This window comes from Grampus griseus (genome assembly GCF_964374135.1).
Source record: "Grampus griseus genome assembly, chromosome: 11".
NCBI classification, from domain to species: Eukaryota; Metazoa; Chordata; class Mammalia; order Artiodactyla; family Delphinidae; genus Grampus; species Grampus griseus.
The window spans coordinates 85,230,830-85,250,093 of record NC_139005.1 but is presented as its reverse complement, the minus strand read 5'-3'; the positions used below and the strand labels follow the sequence as shown (position 1 = coordinate 85,250,093).

Below are 19,264 nucleotides of genomic sequence, written 5' to 3'. Positions count from 1 at the left end.
ATCATTTCTAGAGACAAGGCTTTCTTCTGAGATATTCTCCACCACTAATAAGCTCTAAGGAGGTAAAAGTAGCTCGAGTACAGCAGAAAGAACACTAGCTGCAGAGTCCCAGATCTGCTCCCTGTAAGCCAGGTGATGCTGTCACTTTGAAACACAGCCTTTAAAACGTAGTGACCCACCTCTGCGCAGACGGGGTGGATTCCAATGGTGCCGTCCAGCTGGTCTTTGGTCAGCCCGCACTTGAGAGCTACTGCGAAGCCCTGGGTAACTTCTCCAGCATTTGGACCCAGTACGTGGAAGCCCACAACACGCTCCTAAGGTACAAAAAAGTAATAAAATTATGCGGCTTTTCCCCCCTTAACAGACTGAAATATTTCCCCAGTCTAATCTAAAACCCCCATTCAGAAATGGCCAAGGCTTATACTAATGCTTGCTGCTAAAAGCTGTCTAGGCTGCAGATACTCCAACGTGGGCCAGTACAGCACGTGTGGTCACATCAAGCAAGAAGGGAAAGACAGGAATCGGCCATGGATGATGATGAAGAGACACATGAAAAGCAAAAATGTGTGCAACCCATAAGCAGCAAAATGTTCTGGAAAATGTTTTCAAAGGGCCGTTCCATTGTGCCCTCATCTCCTCTATCTGATTGTCTCAAAGCTCCAGATAAACGACCTGTGGTAGCTGAAACATTGAAGAGCAACCATTCAAATTAAAAAATCATTTACACTAAAGTTTTGGGGGTAGATAGCACAGACTTAAGATCCTTCCAATGTGGAAACACTTTTAAAAAAATTTCTTATTGGAGTATAGTAGTTTACAATGTTATATTAGTTTCAAGTGTACAGCAAAGTGAATCAGTTATGCACATACGTACTTTTCTAGATTCTTTTCCCATATAGGCCATTACAGAGTACTGAGTAGAGTTCCCTGTGCTATAAAGTAGGTCCTTATTAGTTATCTATTTTACATATAGTAGCGTGTATATGTCAATCCCAATCTCCCACTTTATCCCCCCCCTTACCCCCTGAACCACAAGTTTGTTTTCTACATCTGTGACTCTATTTCTGTTCTGTAAAAAAGTTCATTTGTACCTTTTTTTTTAGCTTCCACATAAAGCAATATCATATGATATTTGTCAATCTCTATGAGTGAAAGCAAGAAAAAAAAATATTTGGCAACTCTGAAATACCTGTGTGGGAATTATTTTGGATAAATTCTAAATCCCAACCTCAGGCTACCTCTGCCAAGAGCAGGGAAGCCTGTTGCGTTCTACTGCACAGACTTTCCGAGCCAGCTCGGGGGAAGTGCATCCAGTCCAGCACCCTCACAACAGACCAGGTAGCTCGGGTGGTGAGGTGCAGAGCCTGACCTAAGGTGCCATGCTCCCTGGAAACAATCAGGAAAGGCATTCTGTACGTGATACATTCCATGTTAGACTCTTACATTATTCATCCTGACAGTCAGGGGTTGTGTATATGGATAAATAAAACACAAAATATACTAGGCTCTTAAAATATGCTAGATTTACATGTAATAATATGGATAAATCTCAAACTGAGATTCAAAAACAAAAAAGTGCAGTCTTCTATTTAGCTGAGGATACCACTCTTCTTTAAACCACATTGTATGACATTTATGGTAAGTAATAGGCAGCAAACGTATACAAATATGAACAGGTGAGAGAGTCCAACTTGAGGACAGTGCTGCCTCTGGAGTAGGGAAGGAATGAGGGGTAGAGGATCAAGAAAGAATACGAAAGACAGCACCGGCACCAGCTAGCGGTTAACAGCACAGATTCTACGTTGCCTGGGACTGAATTCCAGCTCTGCCATTAACTAGTAAGTACCCTGGCACAACTATTTAACTTCCACGCTTCAGTTTCCTCGTCTATGAATGGGGATAACAATAGCACATACCTCATAAGGTTATGTAAGGATTAAATAAGTTCGTACATGTGGACCATTAAGTAGTCTCTGGCACATTTCAAGTGTTCAATTACATATAGGCTATTATAAACTGCCTCTGTGATGGTTTATCTCTGATAAGAGAAAAGCTCTGAAGCAAATACACCAAAATGTTAATATTCATTTGAGTCTGGATGGTAGGTACATTCTCCCAACCCTTTCTGTAAATTTTAAGTATTTCGTGTAAAAAAAGAATAGCACACAAAAAGCATAAAAGCCTGGTAAGCAAGTATTATCTAAAACCAAGCACATCTAGACACTGTGAAGTGACCGACTCAAAATGAATAAAGCAAGCCCCAAGGATGGTCAAGTTCCAGAAGCAAGCTTTTGTATGAGACGGCTCATGACAAAAGAGCAATGACAAGTATTCGTCTCTTCTAATACTATCTTTTTTTTGTATTTTTTTTTTTGCAGTACGCGGGCCTCTCACTGTTGTGGCCTCTCCCGTTGCGGAGCACAGGCTCCGGACGCACAGGCTCAGCGGCCATGGCTCACGGGCCCAGCCGTTCCGCAGCATGTGGGATCTTCCCGGACCGGGGCACGAACCTGCGTCCCCTGCATCGGCAGGTGGACTCTCAACCACTGCGCCACCAGGGAAGCCCTAATACTATCTTTTTTAATGAAAATAATTGACAACACTGTCATCCTATTTATCGCCTCAGTCATTTTAATTAAGGTGAGTTTACCGGTGATGAAAATTATTTTTCATATTATATAAAAAATGCCAGGCTTCCCTGGTGGCGCAGTGGTTGAGAGTCCGCCTGCCGATGCAGGGGACACGGGTTCGTGCCCCGGTCCGGGAAGATCCCACATGCCGCGGAGCGGCTGGGCCCGTGAGCCATGGCTGCTGAGCCTGCGCGTCCGGAGCCTGTGCTCCACGATGGGAGAGGCCACAACAGTGAGAGGCCCGCGTACCGCCAAAAAAAAAAAAAACTCGATTTGAACAAATGACACAGCAGTTCAAAAAAAACAAGGACAAAACAACTGGATACAGTTAAAATTAAAGACTTGCTCAGTGTGAAACTTTTGAGGTTTCATTGATTGCCTTGTGCAAATGAAGTATCTCTTGCTAGACATAAGGCTGCCAATGAGAACGTCTGACATTTTCTCCTTTTCTCCTTTCTCTTCTACAGTAGCATGGTATCTAATGTATACTCATACAAATGACGTTATTAAAACTTACGTCTAAAAAGATAAAACTCTACATGAAATTGTCCTCTATTTCTACTCTGTATAGCTTGTTAGAGGTTATCATAGTATGTCCAGTTTTTAAATGCATCTATGATGACCTTTTTTGTAGAGGATCCAGGTTTTCCTAGAACCTTGGGTTCTGCAAAAAGCAATCTGCAACTGTGCTACTGTGTACAGTGGTAGTTTCTAAACAGGATATATCAGTTAATTATACTCAAATCCCAAGATAAGAAAATGAGTTTATTAGCCTTTTAACATATGGATTCTTTAGCATTGTTTATAGTTTTACTGGGGACACTTTTTTAAAAAGTAAGATCTCAGTTAAGTTAAAAATACCAATTCTCATAAAGATTCAATCCACATAGGTGAAGGGATATCAGGAGGTACAAACTTCCAGTTACAAAATAAATCAGTCACCGGTATGAAATGTACAATGTGGAGAATATAGTCAATAATTATGTAATATCTTTGAATGGTGACAGATAGGATACAAACTTGGGTTATTACTGTTCTTTTTTGTTTTGTCATTATTTGTGGACAGTTGACAGCTTCGTTGGTCCCCTCTAATAAACACAAGCAGTTCTCAAGTTGTCCCTCTGGTTCCTTCCTCCAGAAAGTTCTGACTGCCTGCCCACTACATCCACTGCAGACGTGAGTCAAGCAGTGTCATCATGGGCCTCTCCCTGGGATAACATCCCAACAGGAGACCTACAGGTTGAACGCTAAAGGAATGCAATGTATGTACCATGTGAAAAATTAGTAGAAAGGTGTAAATAAGATTAGCACTTACACTGTCTTTGATATTGCAGACTATTTTTGCATAACATTTGTTGTTATCTCTTGATGGAATTGTCCATTCCAATGGCCAAAAGTGACTATGGTAAACCTAAGAAGAGGGAAGCACAATTTAGACCCATCATCTTAAGAAGTATGTCTGTCAAACATGAGTTGTGGTGTGAAGACGGTGGAGGCTCTTTAATGTTTAGTAATTAGACTTTCATTAAACAGTAAAATTCATGGATACATAGGAACCTGGTCAGAAGGTAAATAACTTTAAACTCATAGGTGACAAGCCCTTTTGCTATAAGCTCATCCCTTAATTACATTTCAACCTCCAACGAATAGATCTTATGTAACAAGAGCAAACAAATGAGAGAAAGAAGCCATGTAATTACTTGCTGTCTTGCATTAGAAAAAAAACAAAACAAAAAAACACCATCTAGCTACCTCACAGGAATGACAACTTTGGGCAAGAAACAAGTAAGGTGCCAGGAACAATTATAGCAATTATCTAGTTCTCTGACTTAATATTTCCAAAAATTTTCTCCTCTGAAATTATTCACCAAAAGTACTGAAGGAGAGAAGGAAGGAGGGAGGGAAGATGGTACATAGAAGGACAAACAGACATCCTTACTGACATTTCATAAACTTAAGTCTTGGATGACTAAAGGGATTTTTTTCTCCTCCAACTGCTAGCCTCAATTCAAAACATATATGGTTGGCAGGACCTTTTAAAAACATACTGATTATGTAAACATTATATAACATTCTTTTATCTTGTAATATGATGTGATTTTTTTTAATGTGTGTTACAATATTGAATGTGTAGTATCATAGTACTGCAACCATTACACCGAGAAAGAATTGGTTAAAGCAATTACCCCCAAAGGCTAACAACTGCTGCGCTGTAAACATAAGCCTATGAGTAACTGTTTACTATTTCCCTTGCAGTTTTCAAGATTTCAACTCAAATGCATTGTTTTTATAATAAAAAATCCAAATTCTAATAAAACGAATTCCAAAGATTATCTGTGAAGAAACACAGAATATATACATTAAGAACCTTAAAAGTTAAATACCTTCTGATAGCAGTCTATCCTCAGCAAAAAATCAGAGAAAGAGACAATGAGTAGCAAAGATGTTCACAATTCTATTTATAACAGTGAAAAACTGTAAATAATCTAATAAAAGAAAGTCTTACCAAATTACCATACAGCACCCCTAAAAGGAAATATTGCACAAGTCATTTTTAAAAGCGGTGTTTTTAGAGGGAAATGGCTTGTGACCTAACGTTAACTGCAAAGTATGACAGAAAACTGCACATAACTTAATCACGCTTTAACTAAAATGTATATACCTACACAAAATTATATATACACACACAATATATATAACATATAAATACTTAGAGATTAGCATATGCAAAAGTATTAATAGCAGTTATCTTTTCATGAATTAAAATTTGTTTTTATATTTTCCTAATTTTTCAAATTTCCTATGAGGATATATATATATATATTTTTTTTTTTTTTTTGAGAATATATTATTTTTTACAATCAGAAAAGAAGTGTTGGGCTTCCCTGGTGGCACAGTGGTTGAGAGTCCACCCACCGATGCAGGGGACACGGGTTTGTGCCCCGGTCCGGGAGGATCCCACAGGCCGCGGAGCGGCTGGGCCCGTGAGCCTGCGCGTCCGGAGCCTGTGCTCCGCAACGGGAGAGGCCACAACAGTGAGAGGCCCGCGTATCGCAAAAAAAAAAAAAAAAAAGTAGAAAGCTCCTATTTAATACAGTCAACTCATGTTTAGCATTCCTAGTGGAAAAGATGAACATAACAACAAATTATATCATTTTATTATTTTTCAATCCAAAAACTAACTTTCCTAATTTTAGAATGCAACCTGTGATTTTATTTAAAAAAAAAAAAAAAAAGATAAGAAGAAGAAGGATTGCCTTCCAAAGCATGTTGGCTTTAGGCTAATATTTTATTTATGTTTTTTGATTTTTGAATTTTATTTATTTTATTTTTTTATACAGCAGGTTCTTATTAGTTATTCATTTAATACATATTAGTGTAATATGTCAATCCCAATCTACCAATTCATCAAGAAATATGAAAATAATGTGTTACTGATAGACTGATATTACATGCTACTACTGAAGCATATAATAAAGAAAAGATTAAGAAATTTAAAATAGACTTTTATATTACAAAATTTACTCTGATTCACAAATCTGGTCTTTTAGAAGGTTTTACTGGAAACTTTTTTCCCAAGTGATTTAAAACAGCAGACCCTATGTGCAGCATTATTCGTATATATAAAAGTGGTTATTTCATGTGCATTTTCCTTGACTATATACAGGATAAAAGGTGACTGGCAAAGTTAGTATAAATTAGAGGGTAATGGTAGAAAAAAAAAGTTAATAAGACAGTAGAAATGTAGGTACTTTTTAGTTTCCTTCCTTGTATTTTTAACCATATAAATAATAAAAAGAAACCAGTAAAAGTGGTTTTGAAAAGTAGAACTAAGTATTACTGGGTCAACTGATAAAACTGATAAATGGAAGGCAGGTCAGATAAAAGTATTGTATCAACATCACATTGTCTAAAAAATAGTAACCACTGTGTGGTTATACAGGAAAATGTCCTTGTTCATAGGAAATACACATTCAAGTATTTAGGGGTAAAGGGGCATTCAACTTACTCTCAAATGGTTCAGGAAAAAGAAATACACACAGATGCACAAAGAAAGAGGAAGGGAACATGCAAAGTATAAAACAAATGGGCAAAATGTTAATAATACATGAATCTGGATAATGGGTATACAGAAATTCTTTGGGCTATTTTTCAATTTCTCTGTATGCTGAAAATTATTTTGAATTTTTGGGGGAAAAGTAGTAGTAAAGAGTAGAACTTACCTCAATATTTTCTTCCCCAAATTTCTCCACAGCTTTCTCTTCAGAAAGACCACAAGCACCATATTCCAAAGGAGTGAAAACGGTCGTTGGAACATTTTCATAGTCACACTGTTTCAAAATGGAGGAAAAGAGTTATGACAGAAGGAATTATAACTCAAAAGAGCATATACTTCAAAAAGGTTCAAATTTAGGAGAGGAAAACAGACTAATAAAAACCTATTATGCTGAGAACCATTAACTGATATGATAAAATTTCAGCAGCGGTTTAAAGTCCATTAATACTAGTCATGAATAAACAATTTGCGTGGCCTCTCCACCCATCTACCAACAGATATTACAAGGACATCTTTTCTCTCCCTTAAATAAAGCAGCCAAAAACACCACCAGTGCACCCAATGCTTAAAGTCTCCTATTATCAGTGGCAGAAGTTAACAGACTTTATTGGAAAATCAATCAGGCAATACAAATCAAGAGCCATAAGAACATTTAATAATTTTTGGCCCAATAACACCACTTTTAGAAATCTATAATAATAATTTAATACATAGCAAAAGCCACATGCATTAATTGAGCAATGCCGCAGTTCTTATCAACAGTGGCAATATTGGAGCGGTTTTAAAATGCAAATAAGGAAGTGATTCTGTAGTACATATTTCCAATGCAAACTTATGCAGCCATTAAAATGGTAATGAAGGCCACAGCAACAAAAAAGTTCATGATTATGACAGTATTTCCAAAGCACATTTTAATAGGCGTAGATGTCGGAAGGGTTCTGAAGTGAAACAAGTTTGTAAAATGCTGTAATTAGCAAATAAACAGGTTTCTCAACTATCAGATTCCTCAGAGCCTTTGATATGCTGATGTGAATTGTGAAAAATGTAATTATGTAAGTGCCAAATATGTTTGCCAGTGCTATTTGGTAAAAACCTACCCAGTCACATTTGGACATAGAGGTAAAGCCTAAATTTAAGGTAAGCGCTTAAAATATGAAAAATACAATTCTCCCTCTCTAACACCATAGGGTGAGATTTTTAAAATGTGCCTCCCTCTAGAAATAGCATATATAGTCTTTTTTCTCTAAAAAGAGCACAAACCCTTGGAATTCCGATTCAAAAGTAAAGGCAGACATCCACTTACAGCCATAATGGACCAGGTTTACTTCCTGTTTTAAACAACTAAAAAACGGGACAAATATGCAATACTTTTTAAGACACTGATGGTAGGGTGTGCGGCACTGTGGTCCCTGTGAGAAGGGAAACAAATGAGGTGAGACCAGCGATTGCTCTAGTCTCCTGCCCAGAGCAGTTTCCAGGGCTTGGTGCAAAGAGAGGGAACAGAGTGCAGGGTCTTCCTGAGTTATGGAGACAGAGATCCCAGTTCAGGGAAGCCAATGTGGCCCGAAGCCGCAGAGCAGAACACCAAAGTGGGTAGAGCTGCACAAGGAGAACTTAAGATCTGCAGAGAGGGCCTCCTGAGATTTGGGCTGAGGACTGATCTGTAAATGGATGCCAGAGGAAAGCACTCAAGGGTGAGGAAAGAACCACTGGAAATCAGTGAGCCCCCAAATGACCAGAGCTCTTACAGGACGGGAATCAGTTTCTGTTCCCACAGGCCAGAGTAGAGAAAGAGTTCGTAGTAAGAGGAACGGGGGCAGAGTCCTTGAAAGGGCAACAATTGAGTAGTGGAACTAAATTGGGCCTAAATGAAAGGCTGCTGTTGACAAACCTTAAAAAAGCTGAAAAGCAAGCTACACGGGATAAAATTAATCCCCTGTAACATAACGGGCCACCAGAACAAAGTCCAACACTATATAAAGGAATTCAACAAAACCCAGCCCCCAACAGTGTAAAATGCACAAAGTCTGCATCCATCCAAAGTAACACAACATGCAAATGAGCAAGAACACACAAACTAATACCAAGAGGAAAATCAATCAACAGAAACAGACATTGCAAAAGAGAGAAGGGGATTAGCAGAGGACATTAAAAGAGCTATTACAAGGACTTCCCTGGTGGCGTGGTGGTTGGGAGTCTGCCTGCCAATTCAGGGGACACGGGTTTGATCCCTGGTCCGGAAGGATCCCACATGCCATGGAGCAGCTGAGCCTCTGCGCCACAGCTACTGAGCCTGCACTCTAGAGTCCGCGAGCCACGGCTACTGAGCGCGCGTGCTGGAATTACTGAAGCCCGTAATTACTGAAGGCTGTGAGCTCCGCAACAAGAGAAGCCACCGCAATGAGACGCCCGCGCACCGCAACGAAGAGTAGCCCCTGCTCGATGCACTAGAGGGAGCCTGCGCACAGCGGCGGGGACCCAACACAGGCAAAAATTAAATAAATAAATATTTTTGTTTTTTTTTTTAAAAAGGAGCTATTATAAATGTGTTCTGTAGACTCAAGAAACTAGAGAAAAATAGGAATCCGCTGAGGAGAGAAAAGGAAAATATATTTTAAATAAGTAAAACTCGTAGAGATGAAAGAAACTGCTTGAAGTGCAAACTACACAGAATGGGATTTATATCCCAAGACAGTGCAAAAGAAAAGATCAGTGGACTTGAAGACATTGCAATAGGCTCTCTAAAAAAATAAAGCACAGAAACAGGGAGAGAAAACATGAACAGAGCATTAGAGACCCACTGAGGGAACCAACATTCATTAATGTGAGGCTGAGGGGGAAAAACGAGGGGGAAAGCAAAAAAACTGAATGGCTAAAAAATTTCCAAATTTGATGAAAACTATGAACAGATAAACCCCAAATCTCTACATACCACCAGCAGAATGCCGAAACATGCAATGATCAAAATGCTAAAAAACAGTGATTAAAAAGAAAATCTTAAGAGGAACAAAGATAAAAATGATGGCATATTCTCTTTAGAATCTATGCAACCAGAAGACAAGGGGCAAATACTTAAATAAACACTGTAAATCTAGAATTCTACATTCAGCAAAAATATCTTCAAAAAAATGAAGGCAAAATAAACTTAAAAATAAAAAAGCCAAGGAATTCCCCTTGAGCAGACATGCACTAAACAACTGTTAAAGGAAGTTCTTCAGGCAGAAAATGGTATATCAGACGGAAATCTGGATCCACATAAAAGACATTTTTTCTCCTTGGTCTCAAAGTTCAGTTTCCAATTGGCTTAAATAGACTATTGTGGCCTAGCCTGAGAAATGTAATCCTTGTTTTTAATACTTTATTTGGATAAAATACTTTGCAGTTTTCACAATAAACAACGTAATAAGCTTCTAGAACACAACCCATCCTCAAGTTGCAGATATGTGTACCGTGGTTTCTCTGTAGTTTCCACATAAAATAGTTTTACATTTACTGTAAAATTGAACTAATTTACAAAGAACCATTTTAAGTAATAATAAAGATGCTAGGGCTTCCCTGGTGGCGCAGTGGTTGAGAGTCCACCTGCCGATGTAGGGGACACAGGTTCGTGCCCCAGTTCGGGAAGATCCCACATGCCACGGAGCGGCTAGGCCCGTGAGCCATGGCCGCGGGGCCTGTGCTCCGCAACGGGAGAGGCAACAGCAGTGAGAGGCCTGCGCACCACAAAAAACAAAACAAAACAAAAAAAAGATGCTAACATTTGCTATTTGTGAAAATAAAAGTATTTCAAGTGTTTGAGAGCAATTCTAAAACGATCCAAGAGATAACTACTGGTCCTTGGAGATGACAGCTGGAGTGCCCATCACACTGGGTTCTAAAGCTGGTACGTGTGCCTTATCATCTGGCTTTTTAAAGAGCTTAGTGGAATGTCCATCATCTACAGGCTGACTCAGCTTTATGATCTGTTCTGTTTTTGAAATGATAAAAACATTTTTTTTCATTCCTTCATTTATGTATGTTCCCAAAATAACAGAATATTTAGTGGCAAATATTTTTAGCAGCTTTGAAAATGACTTTAATCATCTTGTTAAAAAAGATTCATTTAAATTTTTCCAATATATTTTCCACTTCATTTTATTTAGTAGAAGCACCTCTGTACTTGGTGGTGGATTCTTTAAGTCTTGAGACATCTGCTCTATCCTCAGCACATTTTATAATCCATACTTCCCAAATCTTCCTTATCTCTTAGGCGATACATTTTCATGGTTAAGACAGCAGTACCTACAATCAGATGTGGACTGGATTTATGCCTTGGCTACCTCCAAGCACTGTGACCTTGGACAATTACCTAATTTCTTGTAAGATGTCATCATTTTCCACAGCTGCCCTAAGGTGGAATGAGGTATGTGTATACAGCACTTATTAGCACAGTGCCAAGCACGTCAAACATAGCTGCTCTCTGTCCCCTTTCCTCCCAACACTCTTATGAAGCAATGAATATGTTATCAATTTTGAGGAAAGGCACAAACACCTATGATTCAATTTGGGTTCTCTTAAAATCCCATAACAGATTTAATTTAGGCAGGTGTTTATGTTAAGCTGAATTTTTCAACGGAGAGCTGCTCCTTTAAAAGGAAGGAAGGGGGCTTCCCTGGTGGCGCAGTGGTTGAGAGTCCGCCTGCCGATGCAGGGGATGCGGGTCCGTGCCCTGGACCAGGAGGATCCCACATGCCGCGGAGCGGCTGGGCCCGTGAGCCATCGCCGCTGGGCCTGAGCGTCCGGAGCCTGTGCTCCGCGGCGGGAGAGGCCACGGCAGTGGGAGGCCTGCATAACGCCAAAAAAAAAAAGGAAGGAAGGCAGATGTGGATCCTCTGACGTTCTCAGATATGTGGGAATGTTCTATTAATACCTACTGGGCAAAATTAAAAGGATTATGCAGTTCTTTAAAAACAAAACAAAACTGTGTAATTTCCCCAAATACAATTAACCTAGATATCTATTAGCATTTCAGCTTTGTTTACTGTATTTGAAGGACAGACTGGTGAGATTTCAAACTCAGGGACTTAGCACCACCTGTTTATTTTCCTGTTCGGTAAAGCACTTGTCATATTAGTTAGACTAAAAACAGGGGAAAAAGAACAAACAACAAAAAAAGAGTCCTTTAATTTCAATTTACATTAAATTCTGATGCTGATAAAAGCTTAAGGCACTTTAAGAATTTGCTCTACCTGGCAGATGCTAGAATACAGTACTATTCTCACACACAGAAGAATATGTCCAAAGTAAGTGGATTCACTATTTTTTTTTTTAAGGAATTTTGTGCTACAATAATTTTAAATTTATTTAGTACCAAATTTTTGTATATTTGCTCTCTGGTTATTATTGGTATAAAAAAAATCTCTTTCCATTTTAGGAAATCACAAGGACTCAAGGTCAAAAACAAATGCACCTCACATTTTATTTCTTAATACCCCTTTCTTGGTTCACCATTACTCAAAAACTCCAACAGTTAAAGAGGTAGGTAAGTTTATTTCAAATAGTGATATGGGGGCTTCCCTGGTGGCACAGGGGTTGAGGGTCCGCCTGCCGATGCGGGGGGCGCGGGTTCATGCCCCGGTCCGGGAGGATCCCACGTGCCATGGAGCGGCTGGGACCGTGAGCCGTGGCCGCTGGGCTTGTGCCTCCGGAGCCTGTGCTCAGCGGCAGGAGAGGCCGCAGCGGTGAGAGGCCCGCGTACCACACACACAAAAAAAAACAGTGATATGAACCAACTACTATTCCCTGGATGATCAGACAACCCTGGATTAAAAACCCTTTTTAACCTCAATCCTGTTATCCTCAAAACATAAGATTTTATCATGCTACAATCCAAACCAACCCCAGGTACATTCAAAATGCTTGTCACAAATTCTACTAGCAGTATTCTTTGAAGTTTCAGTTGCTGTAACCCAACTAAATCAACCCATGATGTCTTATGCACAAGGAAAATGGGTAGTGACTGAATTCTTTACAATCGATATTTCTAGAATCCTTTTAAAAAAATAGTTAGGGAAGGAACGTTGGTAATGGGTAGGGGATATAAGGGAAACCTCTATACCTTCCTCTAAATTTTGCTGTGAACCTAAAACTGTTCTTTAAAAGGTCTTAAAAAACTAATTAGAGCATATTTATTCTTTTCTCGCCATCTAGTCCCATGAGACACAACCAAGAGTTTCCATTTCCTGCAATGATTTTTAAAATCACTTACATATTCAACATTCCAAGAGCAGAAGATCTGCTTTTAGAAAGGACAAGGGAATAAAGCCTGAATATTGGTTTAAATAGCTCTGCACATTGACATTACTACCTAGATCCCCAAATCCTTTTGCAGCCTAGACAGGGGCCATAAAAAGATTTAGAAAATTGTAACTCAAATTGGTAATAATGAAATCGATGTAAAGTGCAACTATTAGGAGAATATGGAACATAATAGTGCTGAAACTTGATTAACCAGGCTCATTTTATTCTTAGTGTGATTCTAAGAGTGACAATTTCCATAATAAATCACAAAGGTACAGTGGTCTTAGCAATGTCTTGTCTGGAATAGAGTTAATAAAGCACATCTAGGATGCCATCATCAAAACAACTAAATTATTCAAGACCTGGAAAACTTCACAACCACCCTACACAGAGCACCGGGAGGTACCATTACAACAGCATGTCCGTGGTGACAGCCCCAACACTCACCTTGACAGTGGAGCTCCCATACAGCCTCCGCGCCAGCAACCTTCCTGCCTGGATTGCCACTGGGGTGAGCTCCAGCTTCCCCTCTAACACATCGCCAATGGCATAGATGTAAGGCACGCTGGTCTGCTCTTCATCCGTGACAGGTATTTTTCCAGTCCTGCAAATTCATTCAGTTAAAATCATCATCAATTACCACTATTCAGTAAGTAGATCAAAATCCCCTTTCTCCCAAAGAAGCCCCAAACTGTGGCTCTAACTGAGGGCAATGTTCTCATGTATTACCAAAACAACAACAAAACTCAGAGGAACCAAAAGCTTAGAAATTCTAGCTATTCTGAAAATCAGAGGAATAAGAAAACTGTAAGAAACCCTGGGATGGGAAAAGTAGAACACACTGGTTAAGAATGAATGACGATTCTAAAGTGTGATAACCAGGTCTGTTAGTTATTACCTCTGTGATGTTGGGAGGGCTATTTAACATCTCTAAGCCTCATTTTCCCACCTATCAAATGGGAATAATGATAATGGGAATAATTGGTGAGAAGAAAAGGAATACCATCATCTACCTTAAGGGGCTGTGAGGACTGAATAAGAATGTGTATAAAACATTAAGCACAGTAGTCCACGGAGTCCAGTAATTACAGAATAAGTGTTAACATTATACAAAATCTAAACCTTGGCCCCAGTTGGAAACAGGTGAGTAGGTTATTAAAATGGTGGAACACTTGGTCTGCTAAATCTTATCAGACCTCCCTAACTCCTTTGTCTCTCCAACCGAAAGGGGAAAGAAAATAATAAAGCAAAAATGTTCACATTAAGATTAAGAAATCTCTTCTGTATAAATGTTATTCCTGGAAGGGGGTAGAGGGGGCACCCTGTATTTTCAATTTCCAAGGCAGCTAGCCTCTCAGAGCACTTGTTTTTACTTGGATATAAGAAGGGTGATACTGGGAAATACCCCATGCTACTCCTGTAAGCAGACAACAGAGTCTCAATTACCCAGTGCAGTGGTATAGTCCAAAGGGATTTTAACTTATAAAACATCAAAGTTTTCAGACTCGTAGCTGTCACTAGAAATGTAGCGACCACTCTAGTGATCCTAAAACTTGGTAGCTTTGAACATGGTTCAGATCTGCATATTCAATGAAGCTTTCAAAGCATATACCTGCAATTCACTGGGAAGTTGGATCTTTTTCTGTACACATATACATTGAAGAAACAAAATGCAAGCCAGCGTACCTCTCATTTAGATTTTGAAAAGGAAAAAAAAAAAAAAAAGACAAATAGGAAATATCATGATTGGCACTGAAAGAAGAGTCTTCTAAGCTTAAAAAGGGAACGCTCCAACTATGGTAAAAACTAACTTTAAAATCTAAAACTCCAGTATTAATCGACCTTATAAATAACTGAAATAGTACTTAATAAAACATAATAAAGATTTTTTCTTACTGTTCATTTAATTTTACCCCCACGTTTTCTAAGCCAATTTCCCTTGTGCAAGCATCTCTTCCTATTGCCAGCAATACCTGAAAAATTATTAATATATAGTGACTGTTAATAGAAAGGCTTTGCATGAGTTATTCAATCATATTTTTTTCTGTTTATTAAGGCGATGTGATTCATTTTCCAGACCTGGAAAGACATATTCTATTAAGATAATAATGCAAGAGTTTAAACAAATCAAAATCATTTAAATTAAATCTTCTAAACATGACATAGTAAAAAGCCTCACCCATTTCTTGTTAAGAAAAAGGGAGTTAACAATTCCTTAATAAGTCTAGCCAAGTATAGCGACAAAGACAGCATAGCCTATGACTGAAATAAGTTATTTTTTTAAAGTGGTGGGCTGGGAAAATGAAAGAACATGGAGCAGAGAAATTCTAGCTCATTTTTAAATGTTGATACCTTTTAATAGCCATCTGATAAACAGTATTTAAGTTATAGTGGAGAATATTTGAATCCATCCCTGTACCAAAACAAATTATAATATCATAAGTAATAAAGGTGTCTTAGAATAGGAACAGAACCAAGGGTTTTGGAACTAGCAACCCAGCAAACATCCAGTGAGCACACTATCTGTTTTCTAATTAAGTAGGACCGAGGTCCATTCCTTACCGTATTATACTCTCCTTCGATGATTTTGTCACTATCAGTGGACTTAGCTACCACCCTGAGTCGGCCTGGTGTCCCTGCTTCAATTTGTTCAACCTACAAAAGTGATAAAGTTTTACTCCACGATAAAGACATGTATCAGTATCAAGATGGCTAATTATGCCCTCTCCTTCTATCTGGTTAACCCGAAGTTAAAACATGAAATTTGGCTTGGAAGGTCTTTTATGTCCCATCTCCCTCGCATTAACATCTTTAGGATGACATGTGGTTCTTTTATGTATTTCCTTCTTTCTCACTGCTTAATGTTTGCTAGAGGGGCTTTCCTTCAAATAGTTCTCAAACGGAATAAAATTCAGAGAGAAAGCAGGAAAGGAGAAAGCCAGAGAAAGTACACTACAATCTCTAAAATTAAACCAATGACTTACTGCTTCTGCCAGGCTCCTATCTTATGACTTACCCAGAACCATTAATCCCATGCTGCTCACATTCGTACATTCCCTTTTGACTACATATGTTCAGCTTTGTCAACAAAGAATAGACACGGAAATAGATCAATCACGATACAGATAAGAGCCAGAAAGCCCTAAAAATCATAGTGGGTGAGGGGGTATGTGTGCTTGTCATAACTAGGGGTTGTCTTCAGGTGAGGACGTAGGAAGGCTGAGCAAGCCCTGGTACTTGTGCTCTAGCAAATGAGTCTGAACGTATTAACCTACTACACATAGACGTCAACAGCCAAATCATGGGTTTCTGTATAATACTTACTGAAGAGACCCATAAAATCAACTGCAATTTCTACCCTACCTTTAAAATACAATACACTCTGTATGGGAAAACTGTGAAGCGTCATTTTATTTTCAACGTCAACAAATAGTAAAGATTCCCTTCTAAAATTCCCTTCCTTTCTTACGTAGTTAAGCCCCTTTGAACATACTGGAAATGTCTTTCCGTTTAAATTAAAATATTCTAATTTTTGGAGAAGAGTTGAATTGGTCCATGGCTTAGATTTGCTTAAACATATTAAAGGCCTCATCCCTCCCTCAAATTCCTTTCTGCCTCACTCACTTCTGTGTTCCAGTCAGGCCTTTCCTGTAACTAGCACATTTTCTGCCTTTAGAACAATTTCATTCCCCATGGCCTTTTTGCACATGCTATATTCTTGCCTAAAATGCATTCTCTTTCCCTCCTCTCCACAGAAGGCTTCGTCCACTGGGTCACTTTATAATACAGCCAGCGTTCACCACCTGCCTGCGGGGATCAGGGACACCCTGGTAACCCCAGCAAGATATTATGTACACAGACACCAGTTTATTTCACTAGGGATAGTCCACCACATTCTCAAAGGGCCTACAATGCCCCAAATGTTAAGATATTATAAAGGAAGATGCCACTTTTCTATCAGTATAGCATATACATACAGCTGCCATTTTCTAATCATCGTCGTAATGCTAATGCAATCTTCATGAGAACTCTAAGATAGGTGCTATCAATTATCATCATTTTACAGAAGAAACAGAGGCCCAGAGAAGTTAAGTAATTCTCCCAGAGTCATAATAGTAAGAAACTGGGAGAACAGCGTTTGCACCCAAGTCATTCTGATGCCCGCGCTCATCAAGAGATTATCGGCATCAAGAGATTCATGGTCCCACAGAAAACCTATGTTATTAACCCAATAAGCAATTTTTAAAATGACAGCTAAAATTCCTTAATTTTAACAAAACAGTCCCATCCTTACTTGCCCTAAAGGAAACTGTTACTTTGAGGTATGCAAAGTGATCGATTTTGCCACTCTTATGTATCAAAACATTTGTGGTAATGTTAACAAGTCTCAAATATAACTTGGCATATTATTCAGCATTTTCAAAAGAAGATTACATGAGCAAAACAGGCCAGCCCACATAACAAAATTAGATAATCACTTCCAGGGAGGCCAGAATAATACAATGCATCTGTGGACTATACTGTATACAAAATAGAAATGTCTTTTGCAAGAAAAAAAAAAAAACCAGTCATCTTAAACTCTTATTTAAATAACTGGTATGTAGAATGAAACAAGTATAATAGACCAAAGATAATAAAATAATGGAATGCATAAAGGAAAGCATTAAGCAGAAGAGAACTAATAAAGGTGGTAAAGTTGAGAAGGGAAGGAAATTATTAATCTGCAAACAAGAACAAAGCTATTTAGGTGGTAGGAAGGTACCAGTTTATACACCTAAATCACACAAGTTGAGGAATTACAGCATTCCCAATGGTTTATAATGCTGAAAGGAGGCTTCTATCACTCACCCCAACTCTATTCTCTTGCCTTTTAACATGAGTATAGAATCAACAAACATATAGGCAACCCCACTTACTTTTATTGGTACAAACTGTCTTATAAACTTGATACCATGTTCTTCCATATGTTCACCGATTTTGTTGGCCATGTCCTGGTCAAACCCTCTTAGGAGAATGGACCGTACCATAACAGTGACATCTAAACCAATGCCAGCAAGAAATCCAGCACATTCCAAAGCAACGTAGGATGCTCCAACCACCAGGGTCTTACCCGGGCAATAGGGTAAAGAGAACAGATCATCACTGAAAAAGAAAAATTTTTTTTTAAAAGGAAGAAAAGAAAGAAGAGAAAAATGTTCATATGTGAATAATGACCATATCGAAGTAGACCTTTTTACTTTCCTAAGAACAAGACACTTTTAAAATTAAAAACATTCAATTAGCTACACACATAATATTTGAGAAGATTTGATAAGGTCTTAGACACTCTCCTTTCTTGCCACTTAGCTGCTCTGGAAGCAGCTCGAGCTACCATGGCTCAGCACAGTAAACCACACAACTCTGACATTAGCCCAACTCCCAGTCAAACACATTTATTCTGTACTATCCAGAATAATTCTCCACTTACGTGTTTACAACCATACATTTGCAAACCCAAACTCCCACCCTCCTCCCACCACTCAGCTCTCCCTGAGGTACAAACCCGGTGTTACTTCCCCTCACCTACAACACCAATTATCAAGCGGGAGAGAGAGGGACTTCCCTGCTGGTCCAGCGGTTAAGACTCCACACTCCCAATGTAGGGGGACCAGGTTCGATCCCTGGTCAGGGAACTAGATCCCGCATGCTGCATCTAAAAGATCCCACATGCAGCAACTAAGACCCAGCACAGCCAAATAAATAAATATTAAAAAACAAAAAAAAAAGTGGGGAGAGGGGTGGGGAAAACTTTCAACATATGGGTTTTATAATATGAAAAACAACTACAAAAAGACACTGATGAAAGAAATTAAAGATGATACAAATAGATGGAGAGATAGACCATGTTCTTGGATTGGAAGAATCAACATTGTGAAAATGACTCTACTACCCAAAGCAATCTATAGATTCAATGCAATCCCTATCAAACTACCACTGGCATTTTTCACAGAACTAGAACAAAAAATTTCGCAATTTGTATGGAAACACAAAAGACCCCGAATAGCCAAGCAATCTTGAGAATGAAAAAAGGAGCTGAAGGAATCAGGCTCCCTGACTTCAGACTATACTACAAAGCTACACTAATCAAGACAGTATGGTCCTGGCACAAAAACAGAAAGATAGATCAATGGAACAGGATAGAAAGCCCAGAGATAAATCCACGCACATATGGACACCTTATCTTTGATAAAGGTGGCAGGAATGTACAGTGGAGAAAGGACAGCCTCTTCAATAAGTGGTGCTGGGAAAACTGGACAGG

At 38.8% G+C, this 19,264-nt stretch overlaps 1 protein-coding gene across 3 annotated transcripts in view; it reads right to left on the bottom strand.

The window, feature by feature from the left end:
* The window catches only part of TXNRD1 (thioredoxin reductase 1), a 72,619-nt gene that overhangs the window by 11,437 nt on the left and 41,918 nt on the right, over nt 1-19,264 (bottom strand). For all 3 annotated transcript variants that reach the window (XM_082665947.1, XM_082665949.1, XM_082665948.1), the window contains exons 7-13: nt 17,883-18,108; nt 15,529-15,621; nt 14,863-14,939; nt 13,414-13,570; nt 6,854-6,961; nt 3,946-4,041; nt 180-314 (exon numbers count right to left, since the gene is read on the bottom strand). In XM_082665947.1, coding sequence (XP_082522073.1) covers nt 180-314; nt 3,946-4,041; nt 6,854-6,961; nt 13,414-13,570; nt 14,863-14,939; nt 15,529-15,621; nt 17,883-18,108 — 892 coding nt within the window. The remainder of the gene's footprint in view (nt 1-179; nt 315-3,945; nt 4,042-6,853; nt 6,962-13,413; nt 13,571-14,862; nt 14,940-15,528; nt 15,622-17,882; nt 18,109-19,264) is intronic.